We start from the raw sequence: 22,634 nt of genomic DNA on the forward strand, positions 1-22,634 counted from the left end.
AATGAAAGTTTTCTGAGAAATCTTTTTCAGGGTTTCTAACAAGAAACAAGGGGAAAAAATAAAACAAACAAAACCACCAAAACAACTACTAGCAAGAATATGAGCCCAATGGCCCGCCTGTGACAGTGGCATGCTACCTTAGTTTTTCCAGCCTTCACATTGAAAATAAGGACAACTTTAAAGACTTTTTGGATGCTACACTGCAATTGAGAACCAATACTTTCACACAGACTCAGTGAAACACATAGAATTTTTGATACGACATCAATCATGGTTTTTCAAACATTGTACCATAAAACTGGAAAACAGTTGTGCAGAATTATTAATAAAATGCAGAGTAACAGCAACCTGAGCTGAAACGTATATGCATTGTCACAACTCACATATTGTGAAGATGCTTTAATTTCTTATACACTAGCCAGTTACCAGCAGCCATCTTCCAGGATTCATACGAGGGCCAATAGCATCTTCACTGATGTCCTGGATGAAGGGGCGGAATGCAACCTCAACAAGTTTGCAGATGATACTAAACTGGGGGAGCCGTTGACATGCTGGAGGGTAAGGCTACTATTTAGACAGGCAGATCCCAACAGGCATGAGAAATAGGTTAGCATGAACGCCATGAAAAGTCAAAGGCAAAGTCTTGCACATAGGATGGAATAATGCAGTTACAACAGTAGAGTACAGGGCACCTGCTAGCCAGAGAGCAGCTTTGCAGAAAAGACTTTGGGGGTCCTGGTAGACAAGCTGACCATGAGCCGGCAGCACGCCATTGCCGCCAAGGCAGCCACCAGCCTCCTCGGTGGTTTCAAGCAAAAGTGTAGCAACCTGGCCAAGGAACGTGATTTCTTCCTCTCCATTTGGTACATGTGAGACCACATCTGGAGTATTAATCACAGCCAGTTTGGGGCTGCCCAGTTAAACAAAGACATCACATTACTACAGAAAGTCCAGTGAAGGTACATCAAGATGATTAGATGAATGGAGCCCATGATGTCTGAGGAGAGGCTGAGAGAACTGGGTTCGCTCAGTCTAAAGAAGAAAATACAAGGGAAGGATCTTACTGCTTGTTGTCTTCAACTACCTATCAGAAAGATACAGAATAGGTAGAACCAGATGCTTCTCAGAAGTGCATGGTGGTAGGATGCAAGGCAACAGGCAAGTGGGGACACAAGAAATGCCATGCAGATACAAGGAAAATCTCTCTCACCACAAGGATGGTCAAAGTGATCAAACACTGGAACAGGCTGCCTAGACAAGTTGTGCAATCTGCACCCCGGGAGATATTCAAAACTTGATCAGACACATACCTGAGCAACCTACTCAACCTACCCAATGTAATAACACCTACTTCAAGCAGGCAGGTGGACTAAATGACTTCCAAAGGTCACTTACAACCTAAACTATTCTATGATCCTGTGCTTTAAATATCATTTTAAAGAACAGGTTTTCCAAGGCTCACTCAAAAAAAAAAAAAAAAAAAACAAAACCCAAAAACCAACCACAAAAAACCAACCACCCCCCCAAAACCACTCAGAATATCAAAACAAACAAGAAATCAGCTGCTCGATAAAGGCGCTCCCAAATCTGCAGATAACAAAGATATGAGTATTTAATTTCAGAAGCAGTTATTTTAGAAATAAAATGTAGAAAGATTGTTTGAAGCCTGAAGTGTACTTATATTATTCTTTGTGCTGCAGTTAGCTTGTCACTGTGAAACGTCAAGGGAACAGTTCCTTTTCTAACAGCAAAAGCTTCACAGCTTTCTGAGTCATTGTCTCTTCAGCTGTGTTTGAAATTATATGTGGAGCCAATAATCTAAATGGGATTTTTGTTACTGATTCCAAGTGGAACAGGATTGGTATATTAGACAGCTGCATAAATACCAAAAGCAGGCACACAACTTTACAAATACTCAGAAACATGTTAATTTAATTTTAAAATATTCATTGTTTTAATAATCAGCTTCTAGATTGAAGACAGACCAAAGTATCTGATCAGTGTATTTGCCTAGTTTTTATCACTACCTTTTGTTCTCATTCTCTCTTTTTTTTTTTTTTTTTTTCCTCAACATGTTTTATTCCTCTATAAAAGTTCTGATTTGGACTAAGGATTCTTTCCTTTGGATTTGAGGCTTACAAAAACAGCTCAAAAATGGAATGGCTAACTTTTACAGAGAGGTAAGAAAGCTTTTAAGAATTTATACAAGGTACACATCTGCTTAGTCCACATAAATCCTTCCCGCCAGTGCCAATATCCAGTGCTGTCTGGACTTTATGGGAAGGGGAGATCTGACTACTTTCCCCTACATGTTAACAGATTTAAGTGAATCTTTAATTGACTTATTTCTCTCTTCAGCTGTTAGCATACCATGGAATAAAAAAAGAAAAAGGAAACAAATATGACTCAAAAAATCTGTTTGGTTCCCATTATCTTCCAAGTGATGCTTCTGGGTTTGTGTTAAAGCTTTTCCATCACCAAACTAAGGAGCAAAACCTTATGTTACAGGCATATATACAGCTAGCAGCACCTGGTTTTGTTTTTAAAAAAAAACAAAACTAAAAATGCTACTTATTATTTCTGGTTTGTAGTTCTCTCAGCAAGACCAAGGAATATCTGGTAGCTTCTGTAATATCTGTTTTGGCAATACTACTTCAGAATGTTGTAGGTTTGATACAAGCAGGTCAGAGTCTCTGTCCTGTCTCAGTTTGGTCAGTCCACATCTGAGCACAAGGGGAGTTGAGACCTGCCCTGAAAGAATTCCTTGGAATAAGAAGGTCCCTTTCCAGCACAGTTCCACAATGATTGTGCCATCCTGCTGTGAAAATCTCTACCAAAGTCACATAAATTGCATTTGGGATATTAACAAACAGGAAATGTCATAAAGCATAAAAATTCAGAGCAGCCTTGGGAATGCTCCAAGTCATACCAGAAAGAGAGGAGGGGTGGGTTTTATTTTTATTTTCTTTCTTCCATAGAAACAGCTTTAGATCATCTTCCTTACTTTTTGTCAAATCCTAGCATCAACAGAAATACTCTTATTTTAAATTGCCTCTGTGGGTGTCATGATGTGACAAAAGAAGTAAGGAAGAGGATCTATAGGAATTGTTCCTATGACATTTTTTAAGCTTACATCAAAACCATTAAGTACAATATTAGAGTTGCATTTTATTAAAATACTTTTTGCCAGAGCTGGTAAGGATACCCTAAGTTTCACCTGGATATTGAAAAATAATCATAAACTACTGGATTGCAGATAAGAAACTTTTTCTGCTCTATAATGAGTTAACCTTGCCTTGCCCTTCCAGCCATCAAAATTTTAATTATTCCATGCCTTACTGATTTAATTACATTATTATAAGTTATTTCTCACCCCAGAAAGGTACCGAGAAAAATTATACCTAACAGGATGTTAAGTTCGTTTGCTTTTTTGGTTTTGCCTTTTGCAGAGAAGGAATTTCTAAATGTACCATTTACCTTAGCACTAGAAAGTGAGGTGAAAACCACATATTTACATCTACTGTAATTTTGTCGGTGTTAGCAGATTTTGTGATTCTAATGCATTATTTAGGACTTTCTCATTTTATTTCCTTCTGTGTTGTCTTATAAAAAAAACCAACCCTGTATTTCTGTCAAGCACTTACAAGGTCAGGAAATATGCAAACTCCCAGAAGTTTACCAACAGCATTTACATCTCTTTTTGATATTAAGGAGACTCTAATTAAAAATAAGTTAAAATTCCTCTGAAAGCATATACAACCCTTTAGCCATTAGATGCCCATCAAGTTTTACACTGGTAGGGTATTTGACAACTACATTCTTCAAAATAATTTTCAACTAGGAAACTGTACTGTCTCACCAAAGAACAAGCTCCCTCTACACCAGAACCTAATTTTGTCATCAGCTATAATTGACAAGGGTCAGGACTATTAAAAACTTACATGAAATTATTTCTTTCTTGATGCCTAACTCGGGAGCTAACACAGATGACGCGAGTTTTTTTGCTGTCATTTTGTTCATTTGGTTGGTTTTAAGTATGTTGTTAATACAGTTTGAGCAAACCAACCAGACCTGATATTTGATGCTGGATAAAACCCAGTAATATTCATGTGAAGTTTATCAATGTTGCCATAATTCAACATTTACGTCCCTGCACAGGATGAGTGCCTTTTCTCTAATAGATTAGTCAGATGAAAAACAATAAAAGCTGCTCACTTCTAAAAAAAATTCAGTGCGTACGTATAGACGAGAATATCCTTCAGTTTTATTTTTCAACATTTCACCCATACTGTCAGAAAATATAATTGAGAGAAACCCCACAGCAAGAGCAATGTACTCTAAATTTGTCTTACAAATTTGCTCTTGCTTCAAAATCCTTTTGGTTGTCCTTCATATCATACTTGGGTCTACCATCACATGCATACATAGGAGCTCACTGACTTCAGGACTGATTTGACCATCATATATAATACAACAAAAAGCTCTAAGGGAAAACACAATTATATATGCTGCTATCTTGTATTTGTCCTCAGAAAATCTCTCTGTTCTTTGCTTGAATGGCCACAAGACATAAATAATAAATCTAAAATCTTCAGGAAAAAAAAACTCATACTGACAAAATAATTTCTGACGTGTGCTACACCTACTACATGCAAAAAAAAAACCCCAAAACCAAAACCCACCGAAGGCAAAAAAGATGAAAGAATGAGTTTGTCTAGGACTCTTGAGAAAATTTCACATTGCTTAATACCCGTTGCTATTTGTGGGCTGCATCTTCACCAGGTATTTTGCTAGCCACCATTTTGTTTATAGCAAGTACCATCTCCTTGAATTTCAAAACTAAGCATTATAAATTATACTGTAAAGAAAAGTCAGAAAAGATTGGATAGGACTGAATGATTGGAGGATATAGTTATTTTGTTATTCTAAGTACTGGTTTCGTATAGTAGATGGAAACAATCTATCAAAGGTGGGAGTATAGTTTGTATCAAGCTAGTGAGCCCAAATTCGTATTACCTGATAGCTATATTCATTGAGCTAACATGATAAGAACTGATACAAAGCACTTGCATATTAAGTAACAAATCCTAAAATCAAAATGAAAAATGAAAAAAAACCAACCCAAAAACTTACCAAACATTGGTTTATTTCTGTTTAAAAGGTCTACGCAACCTGTATGACCCCACTTGCACAGGGAACTCAAAGACTTGACTCCTCTGGCTGTTCAAGAGAAGCAAGTAAAGAAAGAGGCAACTATGCCCCCATTTTCAGTCTGTAGGCTGCTTTACTTGCTGTGCCAGGACATGGCAGAAAATAAACCACACAGGCAAAGATTACATTTCAAACCCTCCCACGTACGCTGCTCTTCACCAGTCCTCAAGTTCCTTGCTGTCACTACTTGACCTCTGTTCATTTTGCCATTATTGCCCAGCAAGCATGGACAGCTGTGACACAGTAAAAAGCATATTTGCCCTTTTACAATATTTCTTTTAATCTTTATATCCTACACATACTCCCTTCTCCTCTTGAGCCACCTTCCTCCACTCCAGGTTGGGGGGATACAAAACCCTTTTTTTTTTTTTTTTTTAATATATTGTATTAAAAAGTAAAATAAGTAAAAGTTAAACATGAGCATGAGTGCCCAGTTAATGAAGCTTGAAAAAATTCCCCAAAACTTTAGAAATATTGTTCGAAATCTTTAATATTCTTATGGGATTCAGGAAGGAAGGAAGAGAATTTGTAGATAAAAACAAAAATATCAGAGCTCTCATTCTCCAACTATTGTTTTGAAAGAGGTGTCAACTAGCAATATACTGAAGTTATATTTTAATGAGTAAATTATCTGCTTGTACAGACAAAAATTGTATGTCAAGAGCAATATCTTAACCAGGTCCACCCACTTGTAAAATACTGATTACTGGGTAATCAGTAGCGGAAATCCAAATTGGAATAAAGTATTTGATGTTTTCAAATCCAGAAAAATCATCACCTCATTTCAGTTGACAGAAGCCTGAAGGTTAAAAACGTCACAATTAACAGAACAAATTAACACCCACTGAAACTAAGCTAACTTGATTTGATATGAAAATGCCTAATACTACTTCTTAAAAGAGACCTTAATATTATGAATGTATTTGCCTAGAGAAGCTTAATTTTGATGCAGTACCTTTAGTACTTGAGGATAAGTCTGACACCACAAATCTACGGGAACTGGATCTGGAACCATCAGAAGAGACTTGCCATTTCCTTAGTCCAGCTGAGACACACGTTTCAGCTTTCAAGAATTAATACCTGTAACAACTGAATCTCTTCTACCTGGGCTTTTCTAAGAGCTTTTGCTGACAGCTGAGACTGCAGCCTACTGAACATTTAGACAGCTAGTGCCAGGAGATAGTGGTTGTTTACGCTCAAAGATATGAGTGCAGAGAAATGAAAGAGAAGAAAAGACCGATAAAGATAAAAGTGTTGAGATCTATAACTTTTCCACTTTCCTCATTCTGAAGGGACAGTATATGGGAATGGTATTTGAGAAACAGCTGAAAGACCACCCTGCTCGTGCAACACAGTTAGCTAAGAATGATCAATTCATCCATGAAATTATTCTACATCATTAGAGAGGTTTTCACCAAGCTTCTCCTCTTACTCTTTGTTCAATGTCTGCTGCAACAAGTTTGTGGCTGAGGACAGCGTTAGGGTAGTGTCTCTAGTTCATACAATTGTTCTGGTTGCAAAAATTAGTTGCAGTATGGATTTGTAGCAAATATTGTTGCAAAATTTTGGTACATAGATTTTTGGAGAATGCAATGGCAAGGAACCTGTACAGTACGGTATTTGCTCTTCCTGCTTCAGCCCTAAAAATGCCGAATTCAATACAACCTTCTCGTGTCTGATTAGCTGCCACACCAGTAGCACTGGTAGCAGTTTTGCTACAACAGATAAAAAAGCAAGCTGGCCTCAGTAACCTATGAGTACATAAAAAATATCCATACGAGACCTGTGCTCTTCAGTCTATGTTTGGGAATGCTTAGCAGCTCCTTGGACAATACAAAAATGAAATATTCACATGTACTGCCACTCTCATGATGCAAATAAGATGTCTCCTTTAAATTATACTCTGCCAGGATCATTGACAGGAAGCACAGAGCTTCCAATACTTCTATTGCTCTGTGGATATTAATATTGAAGAAGCACAGATCAGCCTCAGAAACTTTCAGTAACCTGATCTCTTTTATTGTGCCCTAATCAATATGGGAACAGAAGGTCAATGCCCAATCATCTACAAACAACACCTACACATAGGATTGAGGAATATTTTGAGGGATTTCAGTGCAAAGTTACTGCACAAATCACCTTTGGTTCACTGGTGGAATTTCAAAGCATATTGATGGAAATGGTGCCCAGGGCATGAACGCCTTGAACCTGAATGGGACAACATACAAGAAACACTCTAAGCAGGTCAGCCCAGCAAACAGACTACAGTAATCCTTGAAGTTTAAAGTCAACAAAAGGCTGGGTCGATTGTGATTTTACCTGATTCAGATTATTGTGTGAAGGGAACATCATACTGTATGTTTGAATAGGTTAGGAGAAGGTAAAGGCTGGGTGAGAGCACTATTTTTTAATAAGGACTGGTGCAGAAGAGATTTATAAGCATGGGAATTGCCATGGGGATCAGTTGTGAATTAGACATCTGAAGGCTCAAAGGTATAAGAATCAGGAAGCTGAACGAGTTTGATAAAGGAGATTCAGCAGCTAAAGCAGCAGCAGACCCGGCACATATGAAGTCAACAGTAATGGCTGTTCCTAGAGCAGCAGCAGAAACAAAAGGACCAAGAAAGCAAATGGAGAAAGAGTTGCTAAACATGCTACATGAAAATCGGAAAAAGACTCTTAGGGTTAAGGAAATAGCAATGTTGAAAGGTACAGAAACAGGTGTTAGGAAAGGAACAGAGGAAAGGCAAGAACAAAGTCTAGTCATATCTCTTTGCTGCAGCAGTGGGTTGTCAGACTGTGGATGTGATTACATATAGATTATATATATTACCTCCCCAAAACAGTCTGGGGTAATGAAACTCCTTGGAAGTGACTGATTCCTTCTCAAGGTGGTTTGAAGCCTTTTCTACAAAACAACATATAGCAACAGGGAAAGGAAAAAAACCCAACAGTATCAAGAAGGTTTTTGCCTCTGTGGGGCTCCTGAAGTCTTGCTGACGCAGATAAAGGTCATCATTTCATGGAGGAAGTGATTACAACTATGCTTAAAGGACCAGGGATTAAGCAAAAGCTACGCAGTCTGTATCTCCCTCAATCATCAGAACAAGGGGAGCACATGAATAGAACTATTAAAGGAGCATTGTGAACAGTAGTAAGTAGTAATGGAAAGGATTAAGATGATAAATTACCATTCATGTTAGCAGCTTTGAGAAGCCGGCATAGACTAAGAGCTGGAATACAGCCCTACCAAGTTTTATTTGGGAAAAAAGTGCAGTTAATTAGATTCTTAACTTCATTAAAACTCCGAGAGGGAGATGTTTTAACATGGATAATTGAGATACAACAAGTGCGATTAGAGACGCAGGAGGAAATAGAGCAAGGGATCAGACATTGTAAAGACAAGCAGGGGTGCCTCTTCAGGTATGTGTATGGGAAATAGGTGAATCGATTATGTTTTTGAGATTGACAATCAAGCAGTGCAATTTAAACTTTTCCAATGGTTGGTTTAGATTCTGAAACTGAAGCAACAAGGAAAACAAATCTCCTGACCTTCAAGACAAAAACATGAGGTATACCTGTCTGACTTTGGTTTTTTATAACAGGCAGTCATTTGCTCTCACCAAACAGTTACACAGGAAAAAAAGACAGAAAAAATACATGCTTTGAAAATTAAACACATACAATTACCAGATACACTGATGTTGAGGGTGTTTTGAAAAATCTAGGTGTGACCTGCAATGTTATGCTGCTGTTGATTGTGAGATGACACTGTTGAGAACTGACTGACCTACTGAAATCAATTACCAACTTCTGTTTCACTTAATCAGAAGAGAATCACAGCCTGAATTTCTTCTGATGCATGAGTAGCCACTGGAAAACTAGAAAATTATAAGGACAGCACTTAAAACTTAATTCTTGGTGAGCCAAGTGGCTTACTGAAAAAGACAATGCAGAAAACACGTATCTGAGTATCTGTGAAATTTGCCTCACCTTCATGAGTTTAGATTTATTTTATTTACTTGCCAGAACATATTTAGTACTTTTTGAGTAGAACTATGCGTGCAGAAATACAGACCACAGCTATAAAACTGGGAAGAATGAAGAACTATTTGTGTTTCTTCACTATATTGAAGACAAGGTTTTGGCCACTATTTATTCAGAGAAATTAGAGAAATGCCTATTCATTAGTATTTGTTACCTAAATTAACTTTGATGAACAAGACAATTTCTTTATGAACCATCATGAAACAGTGGTACCTTAATACATAGTGTTATCTCTGCACTGTGGAACGTTTTTCTATTCTGTATACAAGTTCCTTGTCACATCGTATGTCTACTTCAGCAAACAACTGCAAGGCAATTGCATCATGGGAGAGCACACCTTTTTTTCTATGTACAGAACAAGTGTGTATTCCATTTTCAGAGAAATCTATGGGAAGAAACATTATGATAGGTAATCTGTAGAACTTAAATGAGTTGTTGGTACATATTAAGGGTATCACCAGGCTACATACACTGTCTGTGCAGGGAGCGAGTGTCAAGCTCATTATCCTCCTAATGAACAGAGCTGATTCCTTCTCTAGACACAGGCCACTATCTGCAAGCCTATCCTTTCTGCAGCAATTGAAAACCCAGAAACCATTAAAGAAATCAAGTGTGCTTTCTGGTGCATTTCAAGACTTTAAACTACATTCTGCTGAAGCAGTGAACTGACTGAGCAACAAATCCATTTCTACAGGAAAGCAGTGCAAAAAGCATTCAGACTGCTACTGTTCAGATAATAAAGATACTTAATGCATGTCTAATGAAGTAGAAAAGATAGAAAAAGTGGGTACCTAATTACTGCAAGGAAAAGAAAGGAATGGCCCACACAATTATTGGTTGAATTTAATATTTCAATCCTTTCACAAATCCCTTTACTTATCCCAGATAAGTAGAAAGACAACAAGAATCAATTCAACAGTCAATTTACACAGAGAACAATTCCTTTCCTAGGTGGCTTTTTCCTTTCATACTTTCTAAAGAATTGCAGTAATACATGTAGCTGCCTCTTTAAGGAAACAACTCAGAATTGATTTTGTGGTGCTTCATATGAAAAAAAAGAATCAAGATAAATACCGTGTTCAGGTTCTGAGACCCTTAATTATATAATATGTCACTCTTAGAGAGTCTCCAGTTAATATATTTAAATCCACATGAGACTTTAAATACTATTCAATATAAGTAAGGATGGCAGAATCTGACACTTTGTTAATTCAGCCATTTGCCTCTCGTATGAAATATAGCTGTGCTTGAAATTTTAACTGTAAAATGTGCTATGCAGAGGTGTTCTAGATTTTTGTGGGCATGCAGACAGTTCAGCAAATATTGAACTCTGCATGCTAGAAAAATTTTGCTACAGAAAATTTCATACAAAACAGCACACCCAATATAGCTTCTTAAACTTAACTGCAGATTTACTTATATACCCTTGTAGAAATATATAATCTTGAAATACCTGAACAGATTGTATTATGAAGAAGCAAATGACCAGTAAGATGTGCCATCTTTATGACTAATTTAAATGAGACTCTGTAACATCTAAGAATTGACAAAGTGTTATAGGATTGAGACCATACACTGCCAATTTCAACTCTCGGCTGGGCCTGTAGACATTTTGAATAACGGAGGATCTTGCCAAGATATTCTAACAGCACATTTTATTAAAGCCTCCTAGCTACTGGGCACATACTAGATAAAAATCACTGGTTACTAAAATTAAAAATGAACTACATTATGTTACTTAGCTTTTTCATTAGCTCATTTCGTCATTACTGGACCCAATTTGTCCTTCACTTTTTTTGATGTGAAATGAGAATACTATTATACTACCATAAACATTATGTTTGTATGACAGTGGTGCCCTGGTTTTAATATAGAGACAAAAATCTCTTTATCTGTGAACTGTAGAAATATAAAATACATATTTTAAAAATGTAGCATTCTACATTAAAATAATGCCTTCAGTTCCTAACATAAGACAAATCACTTCCTCAACATGAGTTACCATGCATTGAGAAAGCTTAATTTCAGTTCATGCAGTTATAAAAAAACTGATTTAAAACATTCAGTAATAAAAAATGAAAACTTTTGATGTCATCAATAGTGACTCTGCTTTATGTTACGAAAGGAAATCAAATTATGACTATCATGATTATTTCTATTCCTTTCCTCTCTTTGTTTCCTCTCAAAAATTGACAATGGCATTGAAGTCAAATTAAACATCTGTTTGTAAAATAAACTGTGAGTGCTACTGACAGCTGCTGCCGAATGGCAAATGTTCTACAGCTGTCAGGCTCCTAAATTAACAATGATTTTCATTTACAAACAACAAACAAAAAGAAAATTATGGAGTCGTCTTTTTTTTCCATCCCACTACTTGAAATTTATGAAAATACAGGCTCTACTAGAGATTTAGCCAGAACGAAATCAGAGTTTACTGTTTTATTTCCCTATTTACTGGGAGCAAAATTCAGACAAAATCAGGTTTCAGTGCAAGATACTTCAGAGAACTTCCCTCCTTACATGTCTTAAATCCTTCTGCATTTCCTCCCAGAATATGTAAACAGATGTAATAGTTCTTTAAGGATTTATCCTTCTCTAACACAAATTTTGTCAATAAAAAATACTATTGAATAAAAACATTTTCTTGATTTTTCATACATCTCTTTAGATTTGTAAATACACAGATACTTCAAACTAGCAGATTTTTTTTCAAAATTTTATTTAAAATGCTTACATATTAATTACATCAGAATTAGATGGCAGAAATTTTTAGACAGCAATGTTCATATGTTTAAAACAAATCAATTTGCTTTTTCATATGTTTAGAACTCAGCTGGAACTCACTGAAGAGTTTCAAGTTCAGTGTGGTTATGCATACATCAGTATTTTCATTAATAACTTGAATGATGGAAGAGAGAACAAGTTATTGACTGCAGACAGTATCAAGCTGTAATTAATGTTAAACACAAAGTCCTAGTTTTAGATAAGAGTAATTATTTGCAAAAAGACAGAAAGGAAAAAGCCAATGAGAGAAGTATTTGATAGCAGGATGAAGGAAGTCTAGTGGATCAGAAGTTTAACACAAGTAAATACTATTCTCTTATGAAAAACAACAAACACTACAGTGGAAGCACTTTCTCTATGACCCTGTGGAGTCACGTCAGGCATCTGTGGGATTATAATGTCCAGTGTGGGGTACCACAATTCAAGGATACGGATCATTTGGAGAAAGTTCAGATAAGACTAATGAGAAGAATCAGATACCTAGAAGGGGAAGAAGATTGAAGCAGTTGGGGTTGAGTAGCCTAGAGAAAAGAAGACTGAAGGAAGGCATGGATTGAAAAGATGGTTACAGCACCTGAGAATAAAGGGCATCAGAGGAATCATTTTAGCAAAACAGACAGCAGCAACGACAGGTAAGTATTGGCACCACTTCCTTATGGGGACTACCAAGGCTCCACTTTTAAGAACAACAGAGGTGGACAGGGGCAACTCAATCATAGTTCATCCTATTGTCATACTGTTGTCAGACAGTAAAAGACTTGGGTATTTCACTGAAGTCCTAACATAATTTGTTATGGCTTCCCTATTTATCTTCAAGTTTTGTATCAGAAATTAGAATTACTAGAAAGCACTATACCTGATGTGCTACTTCATATGATTTTTCCAAGTGCACAACTTAAACACATAAGTATCCTTAGAACAGTGTTGAGAATCTAGAATGACCAAGAAATTTGGCATGTATAATTGTTAAGAAATAAAAATGAAAGTGTTAAATATCCAATGTATCTTTGCTAAAGTACCAAACGACAATACAGTTGACTTCTGATCAGTTCTGTGTTTGAGTTTGTGTCAACTGTTAAACTTAAACATTAATCTTAATTGCAGTATTTCCCCAGAAAGTCTCGAGAAAACGCAATGATGATCAAAAAGAGAACCGAGATCAGTGTCTTATAAAATGTTGTACTTTTCTAATGCCTGCATTCATACCCTACTGCACAAAGGACACAATTTTTAATTTTTTTGTAAACCAGCTTGTTTTACAAAAATACAAGTATTTGTGCAAAATAATAGCCAAATGGACCAATGAGAGTAATTGTACGTTGCTTCCATTTACAGCAAAATATGCCATAATGCTGATTTTTTTAATATGAAATTATCACAGGCATTTCCAAGGTACAGTGTGAAACAGTTAAAAATATCATCTTTCACAATAAAGCCATAACTACGTTCCCCCTACCACAAGGGGAAAGACCGTCATCCTCTCCTTACTCCTTTTTTTCCCCCTATTGTTTTTCTATTGCTTTGCACTCCTCAAAGAATAAACCTATCCTTCAGTAGCAAAACCATTAAGCTGCTTTGCAACACTACGCCTTTGCAGACAAAACAGCATATGAATGAAACTAGCTAGATTTTATAGGATTACTATATTAATTGTGCTGTAAAAAAGATTATTCAGAAAAACACAAAATTATAAGAAAATCCATTTACAACACTTTCCAAATTCATGTGCTCCCATTGTGAAGTTAAAGAAATAATATTAAATCTGTGAGAAAATGAAAGTGAAATGGTTTTTGTTTTAAATGTAGATGTGTTTAGTCAGTAGATCCAGGGGGCTGCTACTGTATATATTAAAATGCAAATATGCATTTTTACAATCTAATATTAGAGCTGCTATAAATATAGAAGCTATATAGAAATGCAGAAGGTTATTCTTCCTTCCTAATACAAGTAAACTCTCTGTGGGTGTTTAGCCTGAAAAATGAAATACAGGGCAGTATGTTAGTTACACTGCAAAGTTTAAATTTTTGTCCTATTTAAAAAAAAAAAAAAAGTAAAAAATACCTAGATGAAGAAAACATTTATATTATTTTTAAAGAATTAGAATAGTGCAATACTAACATAAAATGTTCTGTCTTGCAGTGTTTTATAGAGAGTCACTGGCCTCTAGTTGCTTTTGAGAAAACAGAAGCATTGAAAAATGTGTTGAGCTGTATATGATAACCCACTGTGAAAGATAGGAATGGACCCAAATCTGCTCAATTCCAATCTATGTCCCTAGCCATTTAAAACTGTGCACACTTCTGTTACATCAGCTCCTAAAAGTGAAGAATGGGGAAAAATGAAAGCAGGTCAAAAGAATCACATATGGAAAATTAGTACATTTTCTATGTATCAGATTGTATTTGTTCTAAGGGCTGTTAGGATGCATAGAGATATCCAGGATTGCTATCTTAATTGTGTAGAAATACATAAAGTGTCTACACAAAATATATTATTTAAGCTATGCCCAAAGAAATATTAAGCTATGCTGCTATTATCTCTATCAAAAATGAAGTTCAGAAGCTGCTGCTGTTGTCATGTGGTAGTTAACTGGAAGATACAGATTTTTTTTTTTTTTTTTTAAACTATTAGTATAGGAATTTTGATCATTTCTCTGCATGCAGAAGACTCATTAATTCTACTGGGAAAATCAATATAGCTATTTATAATATGAGAACTGTTATCTTCTATTGTTCCATAAACAGCATATAATTGTTACTGAGAGCTCTTGCTAGGCAAGGAAGGCAGATTGTTCTCTATTTTTTCCTTGGCCATTATATTTAGTCATAATGGAAAGCTTTCAGTAAATGCTTTGTAACTGTGCTCAACTGCTCCAGTATTAGTATTCTAATAAAGAGTCAGGTAAAACTGTTGGCATGTAAGTATCTGGACAATCACACAGGAAGACTGAAAGGATAAATGGAAAAGACTGAATAACAAGCTTAATATCCAATTAAAAAAGCGGGGGGTGGGGTGGGGTGTTTTTACACTTTGAATATTTGGAGGCATAATTTTACAGTGAACTCCTCATAGCTCTTCAACTATGTACTAGTAGCTCATCTGCTTCGAAATAAACAGTGTGATTTTTCAATAAGTACAAATCCATGAATCACCTTTTCAAGAAATACAACCCTCACATATTCAGTAATCCTAAAATAGCATGCAAAATCTCATCATATTTCACATTTTGTAACAAATAGGATGCATTTAAAGAATATAAAGAATGTAAAGCATTTAAAGAAACACCCAATTAAGCACATGGAAAACAACTTGAGCTATATATTACTCAGGTATGTATCCCCCCAAAAAATCAAGGAAAATTGCACATATTGGGGTAAGTACAGCCTAGCAAAGAAAAGAAAATGTTTTAGTGGTGGGTGAGAGCATCAGGGAGGAGCAAAGAATCTACTTATACTGCTCAATCACCTTAGTCTAGTAACCTGAATAACTTAAAACCTTGCCCAACTTCTCCTCCCTCTGCAGCCTCATAAGTACTGACGAGGAGCTTGGCACAAGCCTGAAAAGTAACACAGAAATTTGTCAGCTGTAACTGTACATCATTCTTTTTACTTTATTGGTTTTTAAGTTCAACTCTGTGATCATCTGTCAAATGTTCCTTTTATATGACTGGCAATAATTTCAGAAGCAGCACTGTAGCTTCCACCCATTTAAAGTAGTCTGACTGATGCAGACCCACTCTGTAGCTCATTGACAACTGGAACTTCTTTCTGGTAGCAGTAAATTTGTGCAACTTGTTTTTGTGACAGAGAATCATATCATCAACACTTTTAGTAAGAGAGATTAGTTCTGAAATGCATTTCATTCTGACCGTTTCAATTCGGCATTTCTGATAAACATTTTTCTTAACGCAGTATTACTGAGTTGGTCGTATATTAATTTACACACCAGAGAAGCTGCTCTTGTGTTTTGTGGGTTTTGTTATCCAGATGCCTTGTGCTCTGTTTCTGGCCCAAGGACTCTGGTTGGATCTCATCATGAGTTTTGACTGTAGGGAAGAGATTTGGCTGCATATCAAGACAGTTTCAGTATGTATATGTAGTTATGAACTCGTGGGGTTTTGTGACATTTGGTTCCTTTGCGTTTGGTTGTTCTTTTAGTTTTTCCAACATCACATTTTAGTGTAGTGTTTACTCAGAGTGAGATGCCAAGCGACCTGAATGAATATAATGCTTGAAGTTACAAGACATTAAAAAGTGCATGTTCAAAAAGCTCTAGCTGGAGTTCATTTGCCCTCAGAACTGTGCAGGCTCAAGAGCAAGAGGACTGCCAGAATCCACACGGAGGTTTGAAACTCAGTATTGTACCCAAGGTATAGACCCACGGGCTAGAACTGAAGTTGTCCTCATAGGTATGATAGCTTTGCTACAATAGCACAACTACCTAAAAGATTTTGCCAATACATACTTGATGTACTAAATATGTCATAGTTTCTATTTGGAAGACTGCAATTCTTTAGAATCTCTCTACTCTCTGACTACATACAGGCAAAACCCAATGTAATTAAAATAATGAAGAGAATTACATATGCAGAAAAACAATAAGTTTCACACTTTTCCACGAAAATTATAAAACATTGCCCTGGAGATGGCTCAGAAAGCGTTTCCAGAAACAAACTGCAGAGACATTATGATGAATACAGTGGATTTCTGCAAGTAGTAATGGTAATAAACACTATTTACAGATACCAGATTTTAATTTGTTGACTGTTTAAACATGATATGTATAGCAGAAATAAATAACTTGTCAGCAAGAACTTTTGTTACATTTACTATACAAGTCACATCCATTGCCTGAGAACTCAATTATTCAATGAGCCAATCAGAGAACTGTGGTTTCTTTTCCAAAGGGTAAATTGAATATAACTTATCTGCATTTGGCCATCATTTACTACATTAACAATTAATCTCAGACTCAGTGAAAATCACCAAATGCTAAAGGAGGAAAAGATAATTACCATCTAGCAATACTTGACTCTTCATGAGATCTACACCAGCTGACAGATATAATCAATTCAGATATTAACAGGATTCTCCCTACCATAAAATTTTAATATGTGACAAGCTAAGACAATTTACAAAACTTTCTTCATTCTTGTTTTATATTACAGAATTCTAGAAGTACTTGCAGAAAACTATTTGTTCTGTATTTTCCATCAGTTACACAGGTCAGACCTTTACCTACCTGTCCAGTACCACACTGAACAGAGACACTTTATCTTGAGGAATACAACTAACCAGTCAGAATCTAGAAATTGGGGGCTAACAGCGGCCTAAGAGGTAATTCCCCATCACTACTAAGAAACTTTTAATAAACACTTATTGTCTTTTATTTGTTAGTGGAATAAATCACTAATTGAAATCCATATTTAAGACTTTCCTTGTTAAACTAGATAAATCTCCATCGGCTGGTTTTTGTTTTTGTTTTTTTTTACAGAATTAAACACAGTTTCCAAATATTAGCTGTCAGATATAAAAACAAAAAAATGTAGGTGTGCTGTTCTACTTTTGCTGAAAAGTAGAACATGCTAAACCAAGCATGACAGTCTACATGCAGAAAATGGTTTAAAAAAAAAAGTTAAAAGAGTTTTTAGACTCACTTATTATTAGACACACAAAATATTAAAACAGATTGACCAAGTCAGGGTTCAAACCCCTGAAAATTTCTCCACTTCCATGTGATAGTATAAATACCACCAGGCTCTGCCACTGGTCAATTGTCTTTATAATTAGTTTTTATATAAATTGCACATAGCAAAAATAATTATAAATTTCTCTCAAGAAAGTTTTAACAGTAGGTTTTCAAAGATGCTAGAAAGCAAATGCATTCTGAAGAGCCCGGAAAGCTAGTAACTAAGCTTTAGAACAGAATCTTTTATCAGATGATGAAGGAAATGACCTGGTCCTCCCATATTGCCGCATGGCACCTTAGTGTCCAATCAATCACAAGAAACAAGGGAAAGTAAATAGGGATAGAAAGATTAAATGTTGCATTGTGAACATGAAAACAAGTAGACTGCACACAGCACAACAGCTCAGAATGGTCCAAATAGATATCTTTAACCACAGAAGCAAGAAAGTTGTTGTAAGCACTTTCCTGTTCATAGTGGTATTTGGGTAGCTTCTGAAGCTAACACAGATGCTGAGCCAGCCGAGTGAATCCTTATTGCTAAGTAAGATCTGAGTGCATTCTGTTGATTTATCTTTTTATAATAACTTTGTTCCACATAGCAAAACTTTCTATTGAAGTACCTAGTGTGGTGATGAGGCTGACTACACCATCTGACAGCCAACGATGCACTCCATTTTCATTAGGTCACTCTAAAAATCAAGGTGCTTAAAATTGTCTTGCAGTGTCTGGGGCCATCCCCAAAGTGATATGCTGTTTCTCCATTCCACCCATCCCCAGAAATACTTTTAAGAGCTGGTATGCTAGAGTCTGTGTACCTTCCTATAATTGGATTTAGCTGCGCAATGTTCCTAGCATACATCAGGCAAGTGGAAAGAGGGCTTAAATCTTGAGGGTCTCCCAAGCAGTGTGTAACATCTAAGCAGACTTCTGTCTTGAGCCTTCAGTGAGACTCAAGCATAGGCTTAAACATTTGGACAAATAGAGCCTCACTTATTGTTTGCATCCCAGAAGTACATTCAGTCCACTGGCAGTTTCAATAAAGAGTCTGGAAGGATTCAAACCTTTAGGCTATTTCATTGTCATCACTTAGTGGGAATGAAGAGAATGGATGAATTGTTCTTGACTAAGCAATTGTAATGCAACATCATCTGTTAATCCTTTTCCCTCTTCTTTTTCCCCCCAATTCTAAGTTTTCACACAGAAAGAGTTGTTTTAGAAAGCAAAGCAATGATAAGTCAAATTCAAATGTATGTTTATTCTCCTAAACTTTGTATTTTGCAGTCACCCAGAAAGCTAGCATTACACACATATATGCTCATGCCAAAAGTTTTAGCATCCCTTACTGAACCCTAGAACTACAGATTACCATTTGCCTGTGTCATTTTATGCTTGTCACAACCAAACTGATCACATGCACTATGCCTAGAAAGCATTGAGAAGACTACTAGCCAAATGTGGGCAATCAGGTGTTTCTATCAAACGTATCAGACCATGAAAAAAAAAGTGTTCCCAAACCTCAGTACTAGTCCATGAAAAACTTCCTGGAAGCCCCTATACTTAATTATACCATTGTAAATTTAGAAAACCCCAATATTTGGCACTAAAACCATAATAAGTTTTTATGGATCAGCTATGTTTAACTTGTGACTACGTTTAACTTTTCTATTTAATGAAGTCAGGGCATAGTGAAAAGGAAAAAGTATATCCTTATGATTCAGAACAGGCTCCAAAATGCTGCCATTCTGTTTTGGACATGATAAAACAAAATGATCAGATAGTCTCCAAGGACTGAAACAGATGTGTATTGATAGTAAAAAAACTACTTGCACTCCATCACACAGAGAAAAAAGAAAAATAGAGGGCTTTTGTTTCCTTTAAAGTTCAAGGTTTCAGAATTTTTCCATGATGAGTATGGACTTAACTATTTAAAATAACTGCTTTTAGACTTTTGTTTTTATTGTATCATTAAAGCTCTCACAAATGACAGAATAATTTTGAAAACTGCATCCAACAGTTCTATGCTATTCTATGGGAGCTGACCATAAAGAAGGTTTATGAAGACTGCTGACTGTAAACTCCAATTCAGATGTGGTCAAAGCTTTACATACAAAAGAAAAAATGTAAATGTTGTTAATGCCAAAACCACATCAGTGATTGCTATGTATGGTGCCATGGAGGACTGCACTGCAGCGCAAACAAATGCCACATTATGATGTTAATTTCTGGCATCAGCGACTCCTAATAATGGTGACTGTTTCATTCTTTCTTTGAACCATCCTTGGGAATGGAGCAGTTGCTTACCCTCTGAGGTCAATAAAGCAACCATTGGGAGCAAGCTTGTATTTTTCACATAATTTTTACTGGAAAGTACCTAACAACTTCCTTTCACTTTCACCAGCACACACATGTAAGATACCCACAAGGCACTGTAAATAGGTAGTCATAACACCAAAAATTTTTCCATTCCCCATGAACTTCAATTTCTAAGACATTCTTTTAGCTGCCCAAACAGATTACGGGAACTGGTGCCAGTCAGCTAATCTAACTCTATATTGCCACTTTATTGTTTTGTTGGCCCGACTGATGTACATCCAGCAGTCTGAGAAGGTTGTATGCCACTGATTTACTCTGTACATTCTTTAAGGCAGTGACAATTTCATACTTTTGCGTGTATAACATCAGAACTGCAGTTCTGACTGTGTTAATTTCTGGAGCGTCTCTTGAGTTTTCTGCAATAATGTGAGTACTTCACAGTGTAAAAACCAGAGTGTGGAACATCCAGCATGACTTGACCAGCAGAGAGGAGAGAGAAGAAACATTTATCAAGGTTCCTGCAGCTGGTGATACTTTACTACATTGCTTTACTGACAAGACCTAGGCAGGTCCCTTCAGTCACTTCAGTCCAAATTCAGTCACAGATGTTTTAGTTTCAGTGAGAATAGTATAGGTCTTGGTTCTTTATTTTTGGTAATGGCAATTCTACTTAGGACAGTAATGAAAAAAAAAATCCATCAACTTGTGTTGTTGCATATCATTATTGGATTAAAGTTTAAATCTTATACCTTTAAAAGGATGTATAAAACATCATCACCTTATTATTACACTAGTAAGTGCCTCAAGCAATATTTGTTATGCAACTAAGAGGGAGGCAGTCCAGAGGGGAAAAGCAAATAGCTTTACTGACAAACAGCTCAGCAACACTGAAAGAGTCTTCCTGATCACTGAAGGAAACCTCAAAAAATTCCATATATAGACTTTAACACACAACCTGTCTCGCCATCCAGCAAGCAGCAGGTTTCACAGTTTTACTGCAGTAGGATGTACACTTGCCCGTCCTGAGCTTAAGAAAAGACTGTAAGTGTATTCTTCAACTGCTTCAGTGCACGTTAAAATAGATGATCTTAAACAGAATTATTTTACTGATACCAAGAGGCAGCAGGTAGAAGCGCACTGCCAAAGATTTGAGACTGTTCCACACCCAGTGTCAGGTTTGGGGCTGGATCACCCTCACAGATGTGGAAGAGAAGAGTGTTTATCTCTTGCACCAATCAGCAAAAGAAGGAAGTGAAGCACAGGGTGAGAGGACAGCAGCCACGGACCATTTTTGCTGGTGGCAATTTTGCAGCCTGTTCAGAAATCAGTTGCAATTTTAATAACACATTTTCCTGAATTGACCTGAACTATCTTCAGCACAACCTTTGCATTAGCATCTCCTTAAAAGGCTAAAGGTGTTTTGTGGCTGTAAAGGCATCCCCACTACTGATAAGACTCTTTGAAATTCTTTGGTCTACTGCAGGGCACATCTTCGCAATTGCGAAGTCTTATCCCAGACATAGATTCAAAGTAAGCAAAGAAATCCCAATGGTTCATGCATATTTGACCAATCTGTCCTATTAAATATGACAAGCAAAACCTTAAGAGACAGGACTGTTTCTCTGGCAGTTTCCTCTGACAGTCTTCATAGTAAGAAGTGACTTAAGGTTTCTACAAACAAACAAGTGGCCATAAAGCAAAGTGTACCTACAGAACGGTACCTTCGTCTGTTGCTTAAAAAGCATGAATACAAATGCTTTAGAAATAGGCTGTAGAAATAATAGGGTCGTTTACATCAGTAAATGATCACCACCTCTAAAATGAAAGCATTCACCTCTAAACAAATAGATCTGTTTTTACTGATAAAGGTCCATTTAGAAAATCCTGACTCTACAGAAAGTTCCTATAATTCATCTCAACTAAGATCATGTTTTTTACCCAAATCTCAACCAGATGGATGCAATTTTGATCTTAAAGGTTCAGGATTTTTAGGTGGAAAAATTGCTGAAAGCCTACCAAATTCAATTAGGGTTACCAATTCCATGGTTACTGAAGGCTTGGAGTAACTTTTGAATACTTGGGCTTTAAGTTGCTAATATTTAACTGTGCGAGTAGAACTATCCTTGGTCAAGGGTGTCAAAGGAGAAAAAAGCATCTAAGAACTCCACTAGTTCTTAATCTAATAAATATTAGATTTATTATTAACTGAATTTTACTTTAATGATTAGTTTAATATGCCTTACAATACTTACTTCAGAATTACACAGCCTGTACCAGTAGGAGGAGCCGTCCAAAACACTTGAATGCGTGTCCTTCTCCTAGGTGTGCTCTCAGTAACAGCAACAGGACAATTGCTCATGAACTGTGTTTCTTCTTCATCTATGATCTAAGGAAATATAAAGAGAAGAATGATAAGGACATAAGAAAAGATAAGGACATACATAGCCGATGTCTCTCCAATATGTTTTGTCAGTTCATGTTTTCCTTCAGTAGGATTATTTGTAATACTCTCTGCTTAGCTCAGCACTACTTCGGTAAACTGATTTATAACATGGAGATCACTCACTGAAATGAAAACAAAAAGCCCACAA

General features: G+C 36.3%; 1 protein-coding gene across 1 annotated transcript in view; it reads right to left on the minus strand.

Annotated features, from left to right (window-relative positions):
• Nucleotides 1–22,634, minus strand: part of SPON1 (spondin 1) — a 203,452-nt gene that overhangs the window by 140,693 nt on the left and 40,125 nt on the right. The window contains exon 3 of the mRNA XM_030038164.2: nucleotides 22,296–22,429. Within this exon, the coding sequence (XP_029894024.1) occupies nucleotides 22,296–22,429 (134 nt within the window). The remainder of the gene's footprint in view (nucleotides 1–22,295; nucleotides 22,430–22,634) is intronic.

Source organism: Aquila chrysaetos, chromosome 16, assembly GCF_900496995.4.
Source record: "Aquila chrysaetos chrysaetos chromosome 16, bAquChr1.4, whole genome shotgun sequence".
Lineage (NCBI taxonomy): Eukaryota > Metazoa > Chordata > Aves > Accipitriformes > Accipitridae > Aquila > Aquila chrysaetos.